This window comes from Bombyx mori, chromosome 21 (assembly GCF_030269925.1).
Source record: "Bombyx mori chromosome 21, ASM3026992v2".
NCBI lineage: Eukaryota > Metazoa > Arthropoda > Insecta > Lepidoptera > Bombycidae > Bombyx > Bombyx mori.
Genome location: NC_085127.1, coordinates 8511454 through 8535100, shown reverse-complemented (window position 1 = coordinate 8535100; position 23647 = coordinate 8511454). Strand labels below are relative to the sequence as shown.

The following is a 23647-nucleotide window of genomic DNA, read 5'->3' as shown; positions in this document are numbered from 1 at the left end:
AGGCTTGTGGAGAGTATTAAGCGGTAAGCAGCGGCTTGGTTCTGCCCCTGGCATTGCTGAAGTCCATGGGCGACGGTAACCACTTACCATCAGGTGGGCCGTATACTCGTCTGCCTACAAGGGCAATAAAAAAAAATTCATATAAATATTAGCCTATCCATTAAGTACATGTATTTTCTACATGGATACCAAGTTTCAAGTTAATCGGATGCATGGTTCAGTAGTTATAACCGAACATCCGTAAAAATCACTGTAGATTTATATATTAGTATAGATGACGCGCATTCGAGAATAAATAAATATGAATTCTGAAGTTAAATAAATGCTTGAATATCAACTTACTTACCACAAATACATTTTATGAATTGCAATGTAAGAAAATCTTTTTGTTTTATTATTGACACTTTTATTGATGATCAAATCGACTTTGAGTTTCTTTATGAATTCTATAATATTATGTTTCAATTTTTACGAACAAAGTTTATGGGCATACGGAACATCAAGCGTTTCTCAGATTTCGGATAAATTGTCGTTAAACGGTAAATTGGGAAATTGTATGCAACCTAAATAGTGTCATTGATTTCAAACTTCAATTTTCTGTTATTTTAATATTTAATCCCAAAACTCGAAAATTAACTGTGATTAATTGTTATTTAGTTCGAGTTCAAACTTTTCTTGAAGCATGAATTAGCAGAAAATCAACTCTTGAAATTGTATTTAATGCCAAATACAATGTAACTTAACTACATATAACACATTTACCAAAAACGACCGTTTTTATCAAACATTCTGTGCTATACAATATTCATTGACAGAAAATTGAGAACGTAGTTTTAATAACTAATTTCAAACCTCTGGCATAAGTATCATAATTATGCAAAAAATTACCCGAAGCTTCGACCCTTTGATTTTTTGTGTCACCCGCGCTTAACCACATTTAATTATCATTATAATATAAAAAAGTAATCAAAGTCATCTAGGAAAATCTGAAAAACGAATTGTGGACTTATAGTCACGGCGCCGGCGCGCGGCAGTTCAACATATTTCTGCATAATTAAAAACAAAAAAATATCTGAAGAACTATGTGTTACTAGAAAAATTCATTGAAGACATTTATCTCTATTTCAACATGTACGTATGTATACAAATAGTCAATAATAACTAAGTAACAATTTAAAAAACATTTTTTAATTATTCCGTTATTTCTCCGTTTTATAAAAGCAACTTTTCCAAAACAATCCGGCTTCAAAACAACAAGGAAAATTAACAAGCCATTTGATGAGAGCGCTATAAAAGATTTAATTAAAATATTACCGAATTTTTTTATCTCCATAAAAAAGTAAAGTATAACGATCTTGATTCGTTATCGTGTAAATTCAATATTTGTACGCGGAACCTTATCTTCGTAGTGCAGAAAAGGCGCGAATCCGTTGGTCGGGGTGACGTAGGTGGTGACGTAAAACTGTCACTTTACACACGATATTATGTGCATTGAGGCCACTCAGTCCTGAACGTTTCATAAAATCATGCACATTTTAAACGAAACATACCTTTACCATATTTTGTTAGTAAAATATGATTGGCGTTTTACGTCAGATAATAATTCAATCACACCAACACATGTATTTTCATTAAATCGATCTTCTTCGTCTTAAAGTTTCTGCAATAATTTGCACACTTAATAGAACTGCATGTAATTTATTTTGGGGAAATCAGATGTCTAATAAATACGATCTGAAGCCTTTTAATGTTACCTTTTTATTCGGGGCCTTTTTTTTCTTAGTGTAGTTATTAAATATCACCGTTTCTAAAGATAGACGAGCGAACGATCTTATCGTGAAAATTAAATGTATTTAGTCACAAAATAAATAGTTACGCAGCACGTATTTTTACAGGAAACTCGTAAAGAGTTTGTTCTTGTCACATCGCCGTATACACGTATAATGCCACAGTTTACATACTCTGATTATGCTCGAAAAATGATGTAATACCTACATCTATATTGTTGGCTCGATCTACTTTCGGGTGCCAATTTCATTTTCAATTTTTTTCACGTCACGTTGAGAAAAACGATCCATTGCGACCCTATTAATCTTAAATATTTACCAGAGGCCATCACACTTAAAAAAAGTTAAAAATTCTAAAAACCGATAGATATCGATAGACAGCGATAGAAATAGAAAGGACGGAGGAACACTAGTACAAAAATGCAAATGTACCATGTTTTTTTTAAATTTCAATGGTGATTTAACTATAAACAATTTACAAACATCTTCGAGATTATCCTGTAGCTAAATTGACTTGAAATAGGTTTAGGATCATTAAAATTGACCTTGACCAGTCTACGGACCCCAAAATAATGAATATGATTACTGCAATCCCAATATGGAGGCAATAACAAACGTAAATATCTCCAAACTGCTTGTGCTGTGGCATTCAGACGAAAAAACAATTAATTCTGTTAGATTACAGACACATTATAACCACGGGGGTTCTGTAACTGTCTAGGGACCGTTCTTTGTTCTTTGTAGTATAATGTAACTTACGTAAGACACTGGATGTGGCGCCCTATTGCGTTTCATTCCGATTTTATCACGCCTCACAGAAGTTTAAGTACTTCGATGAATATAAAGTGATTTTAAATCAGATAAAGATAATGGAATAAGTGCTCTTTCAAATCAATAGGTTCTACTAAATCGTTGTACAAAAAAGTGGGCTATGTTGGACAATTTTAGACAGTTTTGCTTTCCACCTACACGCGCACACGTGAGGCGCTAAGCAATTAGGTCGGTTTACAGAATGGCCAGGCGGTTTCGTGGTATTGTAACCGGTAATAACAAATAATTTATTTCATCTTCCAGTTATAAAAATAAACTTTAATCATTCGGCTACACAGCTCTTGAGTGCAGATTGCCATTTTCCCTATTCTTCTACTCCCACCGTGATTGTTTTGTCCACGATCACCCGGCTTCTCGGTCGAGAGCCTACTCGAAGCACGTCAAACGCTAACTCGTATTTCCAGGATACCCGCTGAGTCAGATCCTATGTGGGTCGGCGATATAACCTATCACCGGCAGCTCTATCGCAAGACGCACGTAGAGAGCAACTTACACGTCGTCTTCTTGGTCTCCAAAATGGCATATACTGAAGAGGACCTGAAATACTTGGGGGGTCAAAATTTTAATGAAACCCTTATCTCAGCTCTAGGCTCAACGACGACGGGCAGGTGTGGATAGATAAGACCATTCTTGCTCATGCACCGCCACTTGCTTCTACGGGATGATGGACTCGCAAACATCGCCCGCCACGTCTTATCACTGTAGAGCATTGCAAACATAAAGCTTATAATATTTAATATTTACGCCGATAAATATTACATGTGAATGCTAACATTAAAACAAATGAAACTTGAAGTTTCAGTTGTATCCAAGTAACGGCTATTCACTGGAACGTGTGAATGCTTTGCAACAAGAATAGCCAGACCGACGATACTTGCTTGTGCCGGCGTACATCACGTCCTACCATCAATTTATCTCTAAATAGTATAAAGCAAAGTCGTATTTTGTTTTTCACTTCGGGTAAACTATGCAGCCGATTTCGATACGGTTTCCACGAATAGAAAGAGCGAAAGCCGATGAGGGTTAGTGTAAATAAATTGGTCAATAATTTGGACAAAATGGCGAAATCATGACGGTGTTATATTAATAAAACTATTTAGTTGTGTTTATATCGCTAATGTTGTCTGAATCTTAACAAAAATTGTTATCCATGCAAGTGAAGCTGTAAGCCTAAAGCTAGTGATCTATAAATTGTATAAATCCGAAAATTCACAGATCGGTAACTGCTTATTTCAACATAATTTATTCCTGTGTGAACAGGGTATAATTTATGAAACTTCTTATTTGAAATTTACAGTAAGTACACTGCGTAATGCAAGGTGTAGTCGAATAAGGTAACTAGATCGGACAATAACATTTTTTACCATGTTAGAATACGTTGTTGGACCAATATGGTTGGCAAGTACAAGTGGCATGTATAGAACTTGTGTGGCCTTAAATGCGATATCGTGTGTCTAGCGCCGTTTGGTCGCTGACGGAGCACGCAGAATTCATATGAATTTGTTCATACGATGAGCGATAAAACTAACGAATGCAATTGTTTGTTACAAAATAGAATTTCATACCGAGAAACCGTTTTCTATGATTTTTTCACATGGCGTTAACATATATCAGATTTCATATTGTTTCACTTTATTTAAAGAACCTTCTAAATTGAAATTTGTCACAACAAAGGTGAATTATTTTAAATTGAACATTGAGAAACATTGAATGTATGGTACAACCTAGGGTCCCTAGAAAGGCAAACTATCTGATTAAAGCCCAACGCGTTTATCCATACTATTCGATGTTAATTTGAAAATGCATGAAATGTAATCTATTCGTGCTTGTTGTTAGTGACTAGCCTCATGGTATAAAAATAAAGAAAATTCTAGAAAAATGCTTCAAATCATTTTTCTAGAGAAAACTGTGAATTCAATGCATTAGGAAAAAATTATCAAAATAATTGAACGTTTAAGCTTAAAACTGAAATAAGGAAACACAAAAAGCTTATTACCATTTAGTATATATAGGGCTATATATATATACGAGTATTTATGTGCCAAGTACACAATAATTCTAATTATTCTTTTTATCAGATGGATAACAGATTCAATATCTTTTATGATTATTTCGAAAAAGTGCAATTCTTAAGATAAATATCGCAATAGTTAAGATTTTTATTTTCGATTAGTGTTTTAATTACGTAAATTCACCTGTCGTGCCGTATTCATTCACGGCTAAAACTATTTTATCGGCGACGTAAATCAACGTCAACGTATTCCATAAATAGAAAACGATTTTCGTGTAAAACGTCACGTACACATTAATTGTCGAACATAGACCTTTAAAGTATTGTCGAAGATACGTATTATGTCATTAAGATTATAATGATTATACATAAATTTATTTGAATGTACGGAATGATGGCGCCGTGCTATGGCGCCATGTTCAGGGCGCAGGGCACGACATTGACCCGCGCTCTCGTACAAACGCGCCCGTCATGCTAATTATATCGTTACATTTCTTTGTTTCTTTCATCGTTTTTAGAAAAAAAAAACAATTTAAAGTACTCTCATACAAAATCAGACTCGATTAATGTTTAAGTAAAGGGTTTTGTCTATCTACGGATTCAAGTAAATAAAAAACTTACGTGATGCAATTTAGCGTAGTATTCATTATTATTTTTTTTAAAGGAAATCGAGTTCTATTTTATTATAATAACAAATTTTCGTTTTACGATGATAAATTTAGAATAGAATATGAAATTTTTCTTGCCTCAATTTTTTTTCTATTTTACCATTGAACACTAATTTCAGGGATATTTGACAAATTTAATTTAAAAAAGTTGAATTAATAAACGAAATTATATCACGAACAGCGCTATACTGGATAACATTTAATCAGAAAATTTAAGTTTAATCTTGCCAATAAAAGAAAATGCATTCATAGTAGAAGTGAATTGAATTATTGATAATTTAAAAAAAATTAAAACAAGTAATAATTATGATAATTAAATTCATTTCGAATATCAGATTTCTGATATGGTTCGATCGTAATTGCATCATCAGTTACCACGCGTGATTTGTTGTATGATGGTTTTATTTATTTACTACCATCAGCGTTTACCGGCCGTCGGGTCAGTGGTGCTGCTGCCTTTGTTTGTTTCCGTTTTTCCTGGAAAGCGCCGTCATATTCGAAACAAAATGCAAATGCTATTAACGCAAAAATCAATGGCAATATGTATGCAATGTAGGTTAGCTTTCGTTTTTAGTTAGTTTTGTTATATTTTGAATCTTTACAGCTGATACAATAATTCAATACCGTATTTTTATGATAGTCGAACCTCGGGGTTTGTGTTAGGCGATTAGCAACGCGTATGGACATCACTACCTACATTGAAAGGTGAAATGGTAGTTTCAATTGTGAAATTTTCTGATCAGAGGATACACGGCTGTTCGACACGGGTATACTGAAGCTACTGTTTGCCACTATAAATGACCATCTCAGATCGATTTTTCGGAGATTGTTTTTTTGATCATACAAGATCGATTTTTTTTATTATATGTAATTGAGTGCACGAGCTCGCGTCTAAACTGATATAAAGTGATTACCAGAGCTCAAAACATGAAATAGGCAGGATGCCATTATTATTATTTTTTTTACTTTTTAAGATAGATTGATTATTTTGTTGTGCCATGCTGTTCCAAACAGACAAAAATGGCTAATTCTAGTTACTGTCTGATATCAATTCACCCGATTGATGATAGTATCGATTAAAAATTAACTGTGTGTTTGATCTAGAATACCACTACTCTATCTTTTCCGGTATATATCTTAAAATAATATTAAGGGATTCACTGGAGAATAGTGGAGTAGCATTTTCTGAGTACTGTATCGAACGTACAACGATCGACATTTTTAATCAACAGCAACCATCCTCCATCCATCCATATCTGTCACAATATAGTCATGCATTCAGGTTCGAAAGGTGCAAAGCCAGAATACAATATAATTGAGACTTCTTATTATTGTAATATAATGTCATAAAGCCGGCTACACTCTTTATTTCATCTTCCCAACGTTTTGGCTGTCTTCCTTTTTTTCTACAGCCATCCCGTGGATGCCACTCTGTAATTATTTTAGTCCATTTTTCGTATTTCTCTCTTAAGATATGTCCTGTCCATCTCCACTTCAGCGTTCTACTTATTTTGATTGCGTTTTTAAATTTAGTAAATCTTTTTATTTCCGACAATCTTACTTTGTCTCTTCTCTTGACACCAGTGACACTTCTTTCTATGCTGTTCTGACATACCTGTATTTTATTCAGTCAGTCAGTATTGGAGTTGAATGGCCAAAAATAGAGAATATTGGCAATCTTTAGAGGAGGCCTTTGTCGATGACAATGTCGAGACAAGCTGTTTTGAAAACCACACCGAACGCCGAACGGAATACTTGTTTATAAGTTGCAGTTAAATTTAATTTATTAAGTTAGTAATTAGTAAGTAAAACAGCAATAAAGGCTTATTATTATTATTAATTTCACAAGGACGGTAGCGCCATTTTCATTGTAATATCTATGGCTTCCGATAACAAGTATTAAGGCTTAGCACCAGGTGGCTTGTGAGCTCGTTTATCCTTATCGTTCAATAAAAATGGCCGTAAATCCGTCTTCCTATCTTAACACGTCTTTAGACTGGATACATGATTGATTCGCGACAGAAATAGAAAGTAGTTACTACCTACCTACCTGCACTCGGTCAAAACACAAACAACGTAAACAGATAAAGTTTTTGATAATAGAAAAAAAAATCTAATGATAAAACGTACTCGTATTTACTGGTGGTTGAACCTCTTGTGAGTCCGCGCGGGTAGGTACCACCACCCTGCCTATTTCTGCCGTGAAGCAGTAATGCGTCGTAACTATACTGAGACCTTAGAATTCATATCTCAAGATGGGTGGCGGTATTAACGTTGTAGATGTCTATGGGCTCCGGTAACCAATTAACACAAGGTGGACTGTGATCTCGTCCACCCATCTATGCATTAAAAAAAAGTTGCATCGGAAGATTTTAATCCGAGATTCCTTTAGACTTTTAATTTCCAAGATGTAAATGATGTATTTAGATCATCATGAAATATTAAGCTCCCATCGTTCACACAGGTATCTACTCCCATCGACACCTGGATACGTCGCAGGTGCAAGTGGTGCGCCCGTTGAAAGTGACCCGTGATGGTGAGCTGGTCTCCCACGTGGTGGATCACTCCCACGAACACGGGCACGCGAGGGCGCGCCGTGACCTGCATCACACGGAGCATCTGCAGCCGCACTCTCTTCACTATAACCTCACCGTTGACGGCAGACAAATCAGGCTGGACCTAAGGTAAATTAAACATACCATAATTATTATATACCATGATAATCTCTATATAAAAAAATGAATTGCTGTTCGTTAGTCTCGCTAAAACTCGAGAACGGCTGGACCGAATTGGCTAATTTTGGTCTTCAATTATTCGTGGAAGTCCAGGGAAGGCTTAAAAAAGCTCGGAATTATATAAAAACAAACAATTTTGTTTTTCCTGTGATTGTTTCCCTTGATGTGTCTTTTATTTATCGATTGAGGCACTACGAAGTCTGCCGGGTCAGCTTGTAAATAATAAATATTAAATATTTACTAACAATCACGCCACGTTAACTGGTCCCGTGTTAAGTTCGTAAAGAACTTGTGTTACAGGTACCAGATAACGGGAATATATGTAACATTTTTATTATACACATACACGCGGTAGGCAGCGGCTTGGCTCTGCCCCTGGCATTGCTGAAGTCCATGGACAACGGTAACCACTCACCATCAGGTGGGCCGTATGCTCGTCTGCATACAAGGGCAATAAAAAAAAATAAAAAAACCTATATTTTAATATACCTACATCCATAACCCTGGAAAAGACATTTTATATTTAGCATACAAATATCTTCCCTTAGAGGGATTCGAACCCGCGACCCCCTTGTGTAGTGACCATGTCACTTACCACTACACCATACGGCCGTTAAAAATACTTATAAATACTTTAAAATTATTTTATTGCCTTCGACATGATAAATATTTGATGCGAATATAGAAAATGTTGGATGACGTTTAAATTCATTGTGAGTAGATAGGTGTTATTGCCTAACAGAGAGTACCGACAAGAGATTCGAATTAACAAAACATAAGAAGAAATTCAAAGATTTTTATTACCAATTTGTCATTCCCACCCTTCAAACCGGAACCCATGGCTGCTTCTTGGCAAAGCTAGGCCCGGTGGCGATATATCTATGTAGTGTGCCGCTAAGAGCAGTTCCATCTTTTTTTTTTATAGTATTGATGGTTGGACTAGCTCACGGCCCACCTGGTGTTAAATGGTAACCGGAACCCATAGACATCTCGAATGTAAATGCCACCACCCACCTTGAGACATAAGTTTTAAGGTCACAGTTTTTACAGTACAACGGCTGCCCCACCCTTCAAACCGAAACGCATTACTGCTTCACGGTAGAAATAGGTGGGGTGGTGGTACCTACTCGTGTGAAAAAAAGTTCGACATAACTGTTTAAAATGTACTTAATAGCCTGAAAGTGTATCGATTTCGTGAGATTTATTCCGTTGTCAAAACTCTTAAAATAAAGACATCTTCATGAACAAACATCCGTCTTCAGATGCACAATCACAGGTTTTCACGTCAAGAAACGGATCTTATCAAATACTTATCTGTAGTTATACGATAGTAAATACAAGAGCATACAACAAAGATAACGTTAAGTTCATGGGCATCGTGTGCTTAGAGAAGAGCAGCTGATCGTGAATTTTCAGTTACAAAACAAAAATCTTTAATTGAAATGCGATTAAAATAAAAAATAAAATATTGAATTATTTAACTAAAACTACTTTTACGGTTTCGTCTCGTGTTTTTTATTGTTATTACAATATTATTTGCAAAATTTCGAATACTGTACAGTTTTTGTGATCATCATTATCATTATCATCATCATCATCATCAACAGCCCACAGTCGTCCACTGCTGGACTCACAGTTTTTGTGATCACCGACGATTAAATGTCATTCGTTGACATCTACTATTCGCTGACTGTTTTTTTAAATCTTTACATCAGTAAAAACCATACATTTTGTTAGTATTACTTATAACCTGACATATTAATATCTGACTGTTTATTACAATATTTTTTCCTAAGTGCCTACTGCAAAGGCTATTAACCAGCAGTCCCTCGATCTTGCTTGATATGATGCTCAGAGGCATTAAAGCATTTTAAACCTGTAAGGCATTCGAACCGTCGGAAATAATATAATGGCAATAAAAACCGCGAGATTAAACCGTAGGTAACAGTTTTAATTGTGGCTATGACTCGTCAATACCGACAAAAATTATATAATACCATTAAATTTCATTTTGTTGAAGTTTATTAAATTAATTTTTTATTTTGAAATACAATTAATAATTTTTTTGCCTTATAAATCATGAAAGATAAGGAGAGAGATGTGCGTGTGCGCCACTATCTGTTGCCAGCGTCACTGACACAGTTTATTTTTTGCCTATCGCGAATCGTCCGACCTTCTCAAATATTTGAACTTGGCTTTTCTATATCGTACAGCTAACTTTTATCACGTCTCTCGAACCACGACGCGAATGTTGTCATTTGATATATTTCATCACACCAAATCGATTTATCTTCGATTTAGTATTGTAGAAAACAATGTTCCTTTGTGTGTGTTTTTTGTTGTTTTACAAATATATATATATATATATGTGTTGTGTAGTTCAATGATCTCGAGCAAAAAGTCTAAATAATCAATCACATCAAATTAATATTAGTCACGGTGCGACTCTGTATCATTTGCGAGAAACCAATTGGAAACTGACACAATGACATGCTATCGACTTGAGTACCACATGCAATATGGCCGTGAAAATGACACTGTTTTATAGACTCGATTAGTTAACTTAAATCGTACAAGAGTACAATTGGGAATCAAACAAAATCTTTTTTGTGCTCATTTTTAAATGTCTCCTAATTTGTTTAACTCGTTAATATAATTGAAACTAATTTTCGAGATCGCTTGTGAGATGTTCAAAACCAATCGGAACCTATGATGTCACAGTTACGAAGCACATACAACATATCGTCGTTGTCAAACCAAAATCTGCTATGTGCACTTGTTGAGATTTTTACTTTTTGACCTTTTCGTACAGTTCACACAGCCCTATCTACCATATAAAAAAAATTGTTATGTATCTATAGCCTTAATATTTCTCTATAACTTTCATTTGATATGGTTCTTAAAAATTCACCTTCATATAAAATTTTACACGAAAATGTTTTTACTCGTTAATTCAAAATAGAGTTTTTGCACGTAGCAGATTTTGGTTTGACAGCGACGATATATGAAAATCACCGCTGAAGCCGAAATGATACATGCTTATCTTAATTTAAATGGAAGATAAAATTAAGTTGTCAAATCCTGCTGATGCACTTACTCCTGTCCTAATGTACAGCTTATATTTATTATATTTCGTTGCAGAAAGCTGCGCTAATAAAGTTCTAGCGTTTTGCTTATACTAGTAAAATTTATCACTTCATATAGTAAATCTTATATTTTATTGACTCAAATTAACTCGATCTTACAATGTGGTAAATATGGACACCCAATTATGTGTGTGTGTGTGTGTGTGTGTGTGTGCGTGTGTTTGCCTGTGTGTCTCGCAGTTGTCGCGGCGCATCATCTTGTTAACCGTCTCCAAAAGGCGGAGCAAGCTCCCAATTCGAACCGTATTTTACGTTGATTTTTCCTGTACGGTCCCTAATTCCCAACCTTATCTCAAAATACAAAATTAGTAACGAAATCTACCAACTGACCTTGGGTATTATATATGTATTGTATTACAGTATTAGTCGCATGTCGAGCCACTCGTTTCCTCAGAATATGCACATAAATCTTTTAAATCCGTCTGCTGTTTTTCAAATAAAAATTTTACTAATACTCCTGTCGCAACTCAAGACTAATTGTATTTTTAAAGCTATGAAATCCATTGCGAACGTTCTTCTGCAATGTTTTATTTTATTTAAATTTCCACGAACATGCTTGTTTTAATTAAAAATAAGATGTGTTTTAATTCAATTTAAATGGAGCTCCTTTTAATTCATAAATGAAAATCTAAATGCCAATTTTAAAAATGTTATGAACACGTTGTATCCCTTATATATAGTATAAAGTACTTTTACGGTTTAATCTCGCATTCAATCGTCCGTGACAACGAAAACTGTAAAGAATTCAAAACTTTTGGTAATAATAAAATGACAATAACAACACGAGATTAAATCATAGAAATAGATTTAATAATGTTATATGTGATATATCTATTTACCTTTCATAAAAACTTTTTTCACATTTACTGCCTAAAAAATAATTGTCAAAATCAATAACTATCTTCAGCCCTTTGCCTTTATTGTCATTACGACTTTAACAAAAATGCATGCATCTATGTTTTGCATTAGTACTGTTTGATACGAAATTATTAATTTCAGACAAGTTGTTGGCTAGCCGCCGAATACACATACTTCTTACTGAGACCAATAAATTCTGCAGGCTATTTCCGTTCCAGTTTTTCACTTCTCTACAAAACTTATCAACTAAACCATGTCTGACTCACTTTGTTTTAGTCTAGCTTATGAAATCATTTTAATATAATAGCTCTAGTATTGTTTAAGATTAAAATTCACATTCTTATCTGCGTTTTTAAATAAAAAATGGATTATTGACGCTATATGTATTATTTGGTTCGTTATTTATCCAATTTAATTGAATTTTGTACAGTTTTATTTTGGTCATGTACGACACGTGGCTCTTGGATAGTTTCAAAAAATTGGTGTATTTCATCTATAGTAATATTTCGCAAGTATGGATTTCAGCACTGTATATAAATTTGTTTTTTGTTTGTTTGTTTTTTCATTCAAACGGCGATTATGCGATTAAATAGCTATTTTGTAGATATAGTTGTTGTACGTAGTACAAGGAAATCGAATAGTTTCAACAGATGTAGGTATATTGACATTCTACGATAGGATTATGCACTAAAATATAGTATTTTATTCGTATCCTTCGAGTCGTAGACATAATTATAACTACTTTTACAGATTTGTTTCGCGTTTTTTATTCTTATTACATAGACTCCGTTCCGGGCACATTCCACTCAATGAATTTGCTCATTTAATGGCGAAGGCTTCTGATCCCAAGTGTTCAGTTTGTGATGTTGTGAAAGATGCTACTCACATTATGATGAAGTGTGCGCGGAACGATGATTTGAGACAACAATTCTTTGCAAAATATACAGATTTTCGATAAGTTACAGGTGTAAATTACGTATTAGCCTTTCCGGAATCCGAAATGGCTGTCACATTTTATAAAACAGTTTTGGTGGGCCTTCAGAGACGATAACAGTTTCCTTTATTGTTTATATAATTATTTTGTTACTCTCTTTTGTTGTACAATGGAGTGGCATATTCACTAGGTGAATAATCTTCTTAAAATAAAGACAAAAAAAAACTGACTGACTGACGAACGTCGTTCGTGTCCACATAAACTGTTATGTATTCGTATGTTCGAATCGTCAAAAATAATGACAATTAAAATGCGGAATTAAACCGCAAAAATAGTTTTAATAAAAAAAATTAAATAGTTTGTTTTCGTTTGAAATTTGAACAAAATAGATCACAAATGTTCGATAACAATAAAAATCAACGTTTTCACACTCCATAAGCCTCTAAATATTTCATATCACAAGAACTTCCCCTGAAACAATTCAACGAAACATTTAGCAGTTTTGATAAATTTTAACAATTTTCAAAATGGCGACAACTAAAACGACATTGTAGTTTCAAAAGATAACACTGCATTGAATAAATCAATTACATATCTAGTTAACCTGATCAAAGAACCAATGCTTACAATTTTCCTAATCGAGTTTAATGCTCGTTTTATCTCAGGTTAGATTTAATGAATTCCTTATCTGGAAGGTATAGTCGCATTCTTGTTCTTAATATTAAGTATCGATAAATCTTCTATAGCCGCTACTAAAGCCGATAATGTTTTGATGAATTTATGAAGAATGATTTTAATAAAGGAATTCATGAAAATTTCAAGTTTTTATTTTGCTAAGATTTAAATAGATCATAAAGCTTTTATATACGCTGCTGAGACGTGGACCGTGCGAGACGTGAAAAGGAAGAAAATAGACGCTCTGGAAATGTGGTGCTGGAGAAGAATGCTTGGAGTTTCGTGGACCGACTTACTTCAGGAACTCGGCATCAAGCAGCGTCTATTTGGTATATATAGTACAGTCTCGAATGGTGAATTTCTTCGGACACGTTTCGCGACGAGATAGCCGGTCCATAGATCGCCTCGTTGTACAGGGAAGCGTTGATGGTACAAGACCGCGCGGGAGGCCACCAATGCGGTGGACCGACCAAATTAAAACTGCAGTGGGAGGTCCCCTAAATGAGTGCAGTAGAATGGCTTCGAGCAGGGAGAGATGGCGCGACATCGTGAGACGCATCAAGTCTGCCCCTTCCAACACTACATGACGATCACGACCACTCTGTCAAGAGTGACACGACTGAGAAGAAGAAAGCTTAATTTTAATTTTCGTATGATTTAGTCCGGAAATTGAAAGGTTAAACTATTTTTATGCAATTAGTGACTTATGTATGTCGTAACAATTAATCAGTTCAGTTTAATTTAATTCAGCTAACGGCTGAGTTTAATTAACTCTTACTGGTTAGTGTTACATAGTAACAATGTGTATTTGTACAGCTTGGAACATTTAATCTTCGTTCATTTCAAAATCACTTTTCTGTATGCTATATTTATCTTGTCTTCAGAATAATTTTTTTCCTGGCTGAGCTTTTGCTCGCCCACCTGTCCTGGTGAAACTGGAAAACCTTTCGGGCTAAGAAAAATCCTTTAATCCAAAAAAAAATATTTTTATAGATTTATTATTTTTATGGTATGTGTAATATAGTGATAATCATCAAAATTATAAAATCGCAAAATATTGACGGCGAGTCAATAAAATTGCTTAAAGACGAGGTTCGAATAATTGCACTGACAATTTAAAATTTACGGTTTTGCTACAATATTGTAGCCTGGATTTATTGAATTATTTACAATCTCATCTATGAACTTTATTTTAAACAAAATCGCCAAACTAGTATCCGATGCGACAGTGTAATTGGGCATATATAATTCAACTCGAAATCGCCGAGACTATAAAACGAAATATATTGAAACGATCGGCGTAATTGATCAGTTTCGACCAAATCCTTGATGGTTTTAAAACGTAGTCTTAATCGTTCGTAATAGGTACGCTAAAACGATATAATCAGAGTCAGAAATCTTTGAACCTAGACTCAGGGGATTTGTCAGATGTGTAAAGGATATCCTATTTAACAATGGCTAGTTATCAATATGTTTGTTTTTATTGTATTGTTGTCTACTTATGTGGATACCGTTTTTTTTTTCCTGGGTCTCGTAATTTTATTTTTATTTTTAATATTATTTTCAATAGCCAAAGCTATGTACATTAATATGGGTTTGCTGAGTGCATATACCATTTAGATTGCAATCCAGATTAGATCTAGGTACTACTTGTACGATTTAGCTAATTTGTACTGTAACTGTATTGTAATTTGTTTTATGCATCAATAATGGTACTGTACTGTATGGTATCAATAATGGTACTTACTGGTGGTAGGACCTCTTGTGAGTCCGCGCGGGTAGGTACCACCACCCTGCCTATTTCTGCCGTGAAGCAGTAATGCGTTTCGGTTTGAAGGGTGGGGCAGCCGTTGTAACTATACTTGAGACCTTAGAACTTATATCTCAAGGTGGGTGGCGCATTTACATTGTAGGTGTCAATGGGCTCCAGTAACCACTTAACATCAGGTGGGATGTGAGTCGTCCACCCATCTAAGCAATAAATAAATAAAAAGAAAGTTCGAGTCGACTGGAAAATTCGTTTCGCGGAAGCGTTGTTGCTATCACTCTCATCACACTCGCGCCACAAACTAGAAGCCGCTCGGGCAGTTTTTGTACTTAGTTTGCACGACAAGAATTGCGAAAACATATTAATACTAGGACACTTTCTCGACTGAACATCTGGTTGGTAATCGCTTGTGCCTTTAAGGCTAATAAAAAATACACATGATTACCTCAATAAAAACCGTTATCTTCATTCTTAAAGGAATGGGGCGCGGACGGTGTGACCCCGACGAAATTTTTGTCTCGTGTCAACGAAAATGGTGCGTCAGGTTCATACATTTTTAATGGCAGCAGGACAAAAAGTTGACAGTCTGAATGCTGTTGTATGTCTGTGAAATTCAACTCATACATATTTATGCGGCAATTATTGTAATACAATAAGCGAAGTATATCGCAAGGATTATGTAAGATTCCTTTTGTACGGATTTGTATGCCGGTAGTCGAGTAAGATTAATGACCCGAGTTCAGTTTTACGTGTATTTTTTTTTAGTAAACTGGCCTTAGGCAGCCGCTTTCCATGAGCAACCTTGAGACATTAAGTCGAACTCTTAACTGTATTAGCATAACAGCTAGCTCGCCCTACTGAAGACGTAATTAGAATAAAAATAGCAATTAGTGTACAAAAATGAATAGCAATAAAGTACATTTTTTGTATTTTATCTTTGACGCATTTATTAGCCAGAAAAATAATGTCAGAATATTACGTACGAATAATGTAAGTAGCCAATTATAGTTCACAAAAATACGCAGACGGACTATTATCATGTTAGGTGCTCCAACTAAATATTTCAAGTTTTTCTGCTAAGTGAAACACGGCCTAACGACACAGCCCACATGGTTTTCAGTTACCGGAACCCATAGACATCGCGATGTAAATTATACGACAGATATTCTCCAAAACTAAATTACATATTTGAATGGTTCCGTGAACTGTTAGCGTCAGGATAACCGTAAGCTCGTTTCAATTGATATATGTTCATAATTTTAATATTGCCGCGATCTTTATTTCTATACTTTTCTTAACATAAAACCGTCCGTTTCCCGCCATACCCCATACATATACGGGCGGCGCGCTCTTCGTATATTTCTGTTATATAATGTGTTCTAGAAGATCTACGAAATATAATTTTAAGGCCAAGGCTAAACTGCAAGGTTAGACTTTGTTTATGCATTCAGCGATCAAACGGCTGAAATAATTTTGCTTACTTTATATCAGACTTCTCTCAGATACAAGCATATGTTAAATGTCATCGGTTCAATCTTTATACTTATCAAGAAAAACGATGTGTAGAAAAGTTGTATAATCACAATTTGATTATTAATTTATTAAATTCTGCAATTAATAAATAATACGCTGCAAATTATCCAGAATTCTGTACCGTGTATTTTTTTTTTTATATCTTTTTGATTGTTCAATCCATGATACCACATCTCAAATTTGCGATCGTAACTCAAAAATCCTTAAGTGGTTCGAAATTGCGAAGATCTTTTTGCACGATCAGGAAATTTGAAGATGTTATCTAAAGAAAATATTCCTAATATATGTTATTTAGATTTGAGTTAAACACAGTGAACGGGTTATAAATACACGCATTTGTTATATCGATACCTCAAGAGCAGACAGGTTCTGAGTTTCAAGTCATTACGTTCAAAATTATTTGCATAACAATTAGCGTTTGTGTAATCGCTTTGAATTTACTACAATTACATTTCAACTTAGTCATTGAAGTTTAATGTTGCGAAAACAATTTGATAAAAGCCTTTAATGAATTCAAGGTTGACTACTAATATATAATTTTTACTCAAAATGTGTTTGTGAATCGCTGGATTATAACGGCGGTGAAATTTTTTAAGATTTACACGTATTTTTAGCTCAGCTATGAATTGATTCAAGAAGGCACTGTCTAAGTTCAAAGACCTTAGCTTGCAGTAATAAAATAAAGACATTGCACTGCAGGACGCCAAAACCGCAGGGCTCTGGAAGAGATATTAAACATATGTACATAAGTACTGTATAACATCAGCAAGTGTTATCCGATGCGACATAAAAGACCAGAGAAAACAATCCATCGAAACAACTTTTTTTTTTGCCAAACGAACTTCCATATTTCTTTTATTCGAGCTGGGTTATATTATCGGTGCTCAAACTTTCGCGGCGGACGCAACAAATACTAAGTAATAAGGCGATCACAAAATGTGAGTATCGAGTTATTATTGTACTGCAAGTTATTTGGAAGGTAACAGCAACTCTGATCGAGTCACGCACCGATTCCTTTACAGATGCGGTTATGGAGCACTGTGTAATATCGTAATAATGCCTACGTTACACCTTAATCGGTGAAAGTTAATACAAAATTTCGTATGCCGTTAGTATTTTCCATTATTGTCAGCACGAGCGCTATCATTCCGATGGGGTACTAAGCAAACTGTGTTCTTTATAAGAAAAGTGATTTCGTATACACGATTTTCTTTTGTCGCGATATTTCAAATCAAACTCAATTTTTCATTCAATTTAATTTTTTTTGCGTGTCTTTCTGACAGTAGCTTCGTGAGGCTATTCTGTCTTCGCCGTGACTGGTTATGAGCTCACAGTGTTCAGTTGCGGTAGATGCGCCGAATCTACCGCCTGATCGGAATCGCCAACCATGGATCTTCTATCCAGCGAGAAACCCGGTGGGTTAAATTTTAAAACAAGTCGATTGCGCTCTAATTTTAGGGTTCTGTAGAGAAATTGGGAAATAAAAACCTCATCCTTGAAATTACGTCTAATCGATCTATGCGTCTGGATGTCCATATACATTTAATATAGACAGTTGACTCCGAGACATTACTGTCATTAGTACTGCATACATGAAATTACGCCTAGTCGATCTATGCGTCTGTATGCCTATATACATTTAATATAGACAATTGACTCCGAGACATTATTGTCATTAGTACTGGGTACATGAAAGGATATAGATACAAGCTATTTGTGAACCGCAATACGCAGTAAATTCACGAAAAGCAACAATGTCCGTGGCGCTCCGCTATATTAGTTATTTCTGTCACGAGACAATTAATCTGAATAGCGTGATAATCACTACAACGAAACCGAGACTTCGACATTCGACAATCTCTGAAGCTAAATGATATGTTTTCAAGTTTTAAACAATAGTCTTTGTAGTGCCTATCACCGATTACAATTGAGCAGCAGACCTTTCCTTTTTTAACCAATAAACTTTTAATTACTAAGAAGCTAGATGGACAGACCTAGTAAGGAAAGCACTTAGTGGTAGTCTATACCATGCGATCCATGCCACCCAGGATCGAACACTGTGGAAGAAATTTACATGTAGTCGCGATCCTCAGCAGTGAGGGAACGATATGGAAGGGAGATGGACGCATTATGGCGCATCTAGTATTAAAAATTACTCAAGCCCATATACATCACTACATGGATACCGTTATCTTTCTTAATGCGAAGTTGAAGTCTCAACTGTATGTTATAGTAATAGTAAGGTATGGTTTGTTAATACATTACCCAGCCTATTCTATTAATCTGCACACAGCAATAATTCAGTTCTAGATTATTTTTTATTGCTTAGATTGGTAGACAAGCTCACATCCCACCTAGTGTTAAGTGGTTACCGGAGCCCATAGACATCTACAACGTAAATTCGCCACCCACCTTGAGATATAAGTTCCAAGGTTTTAAGTATACTTACAACGGCTGCCCCAGCCTTCAAACCGAAACGCATTATTGCTTCACGGCAGAAATAGGCAGGGTGGTGGTACCTACCTGCGCGGACTCTCAAGAGGTCCTACCACCAGTAAAGTAGTTTCATTGCAAGACTTCTTTTTGTGCTATGTCTGGACTGTGTTGCCGCGTTCGTTAGTACATATTATGTATTTAAAAAGATAGTGAAATGGTAGGCAGCGGCTTGGCTCTGCCCCTGGCATTGCTGAAGTCTTTTGGCGACGGTAACCACTCACCATCAGGTGGGCCATACGCTCGTCTGCCTACTAGGGCATTAAAAAAAACGACATTTGGTCTTTATGGTGTTACAATAATTTCTCAAAATTATGAGTTGTTACAAGGTATTATATCGTAGTGGTTATAGCGAACGCGTACAGACAGACGCACATTCATGTCAACACAGCCTGACACGTATCTAGGCCGACCATGTTTGCTCCACTAATTGCCGTAATGAGCCTTATCTGTGTACTTAGAGCCTCGGTGGGCACTCTGAGTGTTTGCCTGACGATCGACAGTTCGACCCGTCCAAGGCTGATAGTGTTCATGGTTACCAGCAAACAATTACAAAATATAGGGAATTGAAATTCGAATCCTTTTTTGCTTTGTACGAGTATTGTATAAGATTTTTTTATTTTATTTTTATTAGTTAGATGGGTGGACGAGCTCACAGCCCACCTGATGTTAAGTGGTCACTGGAGTCCATATACATCTACAACGTACATGCGCTACCCACCTTGAGATATAAGTTCTAAAGGCTCAGTATAGTCTCAGTAAAATTAGTACTACATTTATATTGAACAGTAGCATTATTAATGCTAAATTGATATGAAACTATTATTAATAGTATATTTAGTGTAAATTATTGATTCCGATTCTAGTTTTGTGGCCGAATTTCCCAACGATTAATCCTTAGACTAATAAAATATTTTTCAGTTATCATTTTTGGGAATATATTTTAAAACACGTAAACTGTCAATATAAATTGAATATAATCGTTAATGAAATCTAGGATTCTAATGATTAACTATAGAAAATTTGTGTTTCGACTGTAATAGTCATTCGATACGTGACGATGTAAGATAATAATATGTATTTTAAACTCTGTGTAAACGTTTACCCGCGAGATGACCTCAAAAGATTTGGCGGCTCATCTCTGATCTCTAATGAAATGGCTTTCATTTTGACACCTCCATAAAGCTTATCTCACGAAATGTTATAATTAATAATATGTATTAATTAAAAACGTGAGGATTCCGGATACAACGGTGATCTTCAAATAATATTATTTCGGTTTATCAAATTAGGCACAATATTAAAATATCCCAAGGCTACTGAATGAATTTGAATGAGTGACTCTTTCGTTATGAATTTGAAGTCGTACTCTGCAAGTAACGGAATCAAAGCGTTTAAATAGTACTAGAGGTCCCGCAGTAGTCGAAATTCGACTCTAATTAATTGGAATTGTAAGTTTGTCCACTATTATGATTGTATTTTATACTTCTATAATCACAAATTTCGCAAAGACTACACTGTAAAAAATATTAACAAAGACAAACAATATTTAATCTATTCTCAATTTGACAACAGACGTCAAGAACAAAAGTTTGACAATAAATAGTATGCATGCGTGTGTGCGTCAAATACATGGTATGTAGTGTGTGTAATGTTTTCTTTATTGATTTAATGTATCTTTTATGCATTATTTAAAAAAAATATTAGCATTGTGCACTCCTTCTCTATATTCTCTATAAGTGTGGAAAATTTCATACTCCTCCGTCCGCGCAATTTTCGTAAAAAGGGATACAATGTTTTTGCTTCACGTATTAATATATAGATATCTATTTTTGGACAAAATAGAATTGCTTATTATGGAGGCCTCTGATCGGAGTAAAACATGTATTTATTCCTCACATGGGCAAAAATCAATTAATACTTGTAAATACGTTCCGCGGTTAATCCGTAAGATTGTGTGCATTCTGTTCGGAATCTAAGGTTGACTCGTCTTGTTCGATAAATCTTGATTGTGCCAGTGCGAAATCTACTTTTTATGGTCGTCGTTTGTAGCCTTAGCAGACAGATTCCTTGGCCGATATGCGCTTAACTCGCAACTTAAATTTATTACTACGGATCCGCACTTTTAATGTTCGACTTTTAGTTTTTACTGGATAAAATTAGACAAAACTATGACTTACCCGTTCTAGGCATTTTGGGTGCTGTAAAATTCTTGCGATGAACTTTTGTAAAATGACAATCAGTATTATTTTAGATACAAAATCTTTTAAAAATATTCAAGAGCATTTTAAAAATCTGTTTACAATTTTGACAATTCCGAAACGACAAAGAACACGGCGTCACATTATCCACGAATAGGTTTATAAATAAAATCTAGATTCTTGATGTTTTTGTTCGAGCACCCGCATGCCCGTTCGTTTTATTTGCGGAATGGTCTCGCAATAATTATACAAGCGCCGGAGAATTTCACTCTCGCAGGATAAAGGGTAAAGACTGCAGTGAGCTATGAGGACCCGGTGTCCGCGCCGCGGCTGGCAATTCTAATTACGTCGCATAGGCTCGCTCAGTAGCGAGTATAAATATATATGAAACAAAACACAACGTTGCGAAGTTATTCCTATATGTTTTGTTATGTTCTAATTGTTGCGAACAATCATGTAGATTTGAAACAACGTTCAATATATGTTTATAATCTGTCACATATTATTCAAAGTATTTTTAATGAAAGTCAGAAAAATTGAAATTTTGGAACGAAGTTCCTTATGGGACGATGCGGAGGGGTACCTTAACTGTGAAAAAACGTCCGTAACGTAAGATTTTTATTAGTAGTGCACACAGTGTATGGCTTCATTTTGTAATAATGTACAAAAAATAACATATTGTTTTATCATTCATTGACCACGATCTCAGTGGGTTCGTTTGCGCAATACACTAACTCTTATGCAAACAACCGTGAATGAAGTGTACCACAATAAGTTCGCACGTTACCGAATGACCATGGGTTGTCACGAAACTTCCAGTTTTATTTTCTTTATACCTCGAATAGTACTTAAAATTAATATTTGTATAATAAGGAACTTTGTTCCTATCCGGTGTCCCACGACACCACACATCTTTTCTTTCTTCTCTTCATCTTTTTTTTCTGTGTTTATTAAATCTCTACAAAATAGATCGTTTGTAAAAAAAAGTAATTCTTTGATAACAGGCCGTCGGTGACATTCATTACTCCCGCAATGGTAGTGGAGCGACACAGCGAGCGCGGGCGCACGCGAGAACAGCCGAGGATCGAAGCCACGGCCTGCCACTACACGGGCTCTGTACGCGGACAGCCTGCATCCAGCGTAGCTCTTTCTGCTTGTGATGGACTTGTGAGTATACCTAAAGTATTAAATCGTCTTAACAGGACAAACTATACCTAAAGAATTAAACGTCTTAACAGGACAGACTATACCTAAAGTATTAAACGTCTTAACAGGACAGCATATGTAAATTGCACGAGAATAATTGAGGCCGTTAGCGCATAAGCGGCCTAATCTTACCATAGTCAGCATGGAGATAATGAGTTTTAAATTTACTTTTATACTACTTAGTAGGCAAAAATAATACGCGCAAAAATAATGTTTACTGAGCAATCTGTTATCTATGGATGAAACTAGGGATAAGACGGTTTTGCATCAATTTTTTTAAATTTATAATATTTTAAATAAATTGCAATATATAAGCACGAATGTGAAAAATTTTGGACTAGGCCACTTTTGCTCTAACGGCCTTAATTGTTAACCGTTATCATTGCTATCATTTACCCAGGAGTTTCAATAATGAGAAAAACATTAAAGAGAAACATTCATGTCTATCTGCTTTTTGGAGGCTTGTTATTCAAATTGAGAATGAGTTCAATCAATATTTGTTACTAATTTAAAAAAAATTATGCTTAGACTGGTGAAGGGCGTGGTGTTAAGCTATTACCGGAGCGCATAGACATCAACAATCTAAATGCTGCCACCTACCTTGAGGCATGAGTTCTAATACTTAGTTCTATAGTATTATACAACGGCTGCCCTACCACTTAAACCGGAAACCGGAACCGCTGGGCGGTGGTAGCTACCTGTGCGGGCCCAAAAGGCGCCCTACCACCCGTAACTGATTAGTCGCAATCGTGTAAATCATGGGCGTAGTCTACGAGGAACAAAAACAAATTGATCAATTGA

At 35.3% G+C, this 23647-nt stretch overlaps 1 protein-coding gene across 2 annotated transcripts in view; it reads left to right on the top strand.

Moving 5' to 3' along the window:
- The window catches only part of LOC101741678 (A disintegrin and metalloproteinase with thrombospondin motifs 7), a 102654-nt gene that overhangs the window by 37972 nt on the left and 41035 nt on the right, over positions 1-23647 (top strand). For both annotated transcript variants that reach the window (XM_038018510.2, XM_038018511.2), the window contains exons 3-4: positions 7762-7981; positions 22645-22807. In XM_038018510.2, coding sequence (XP_037874438.1) covers positions 7762-7981; positions 22645-22807 — 383 coding nt within the window. The remainder of the gene's footprint in view (positions 1-7761; positions 7982-22644; positions 22808-23647) is intronic.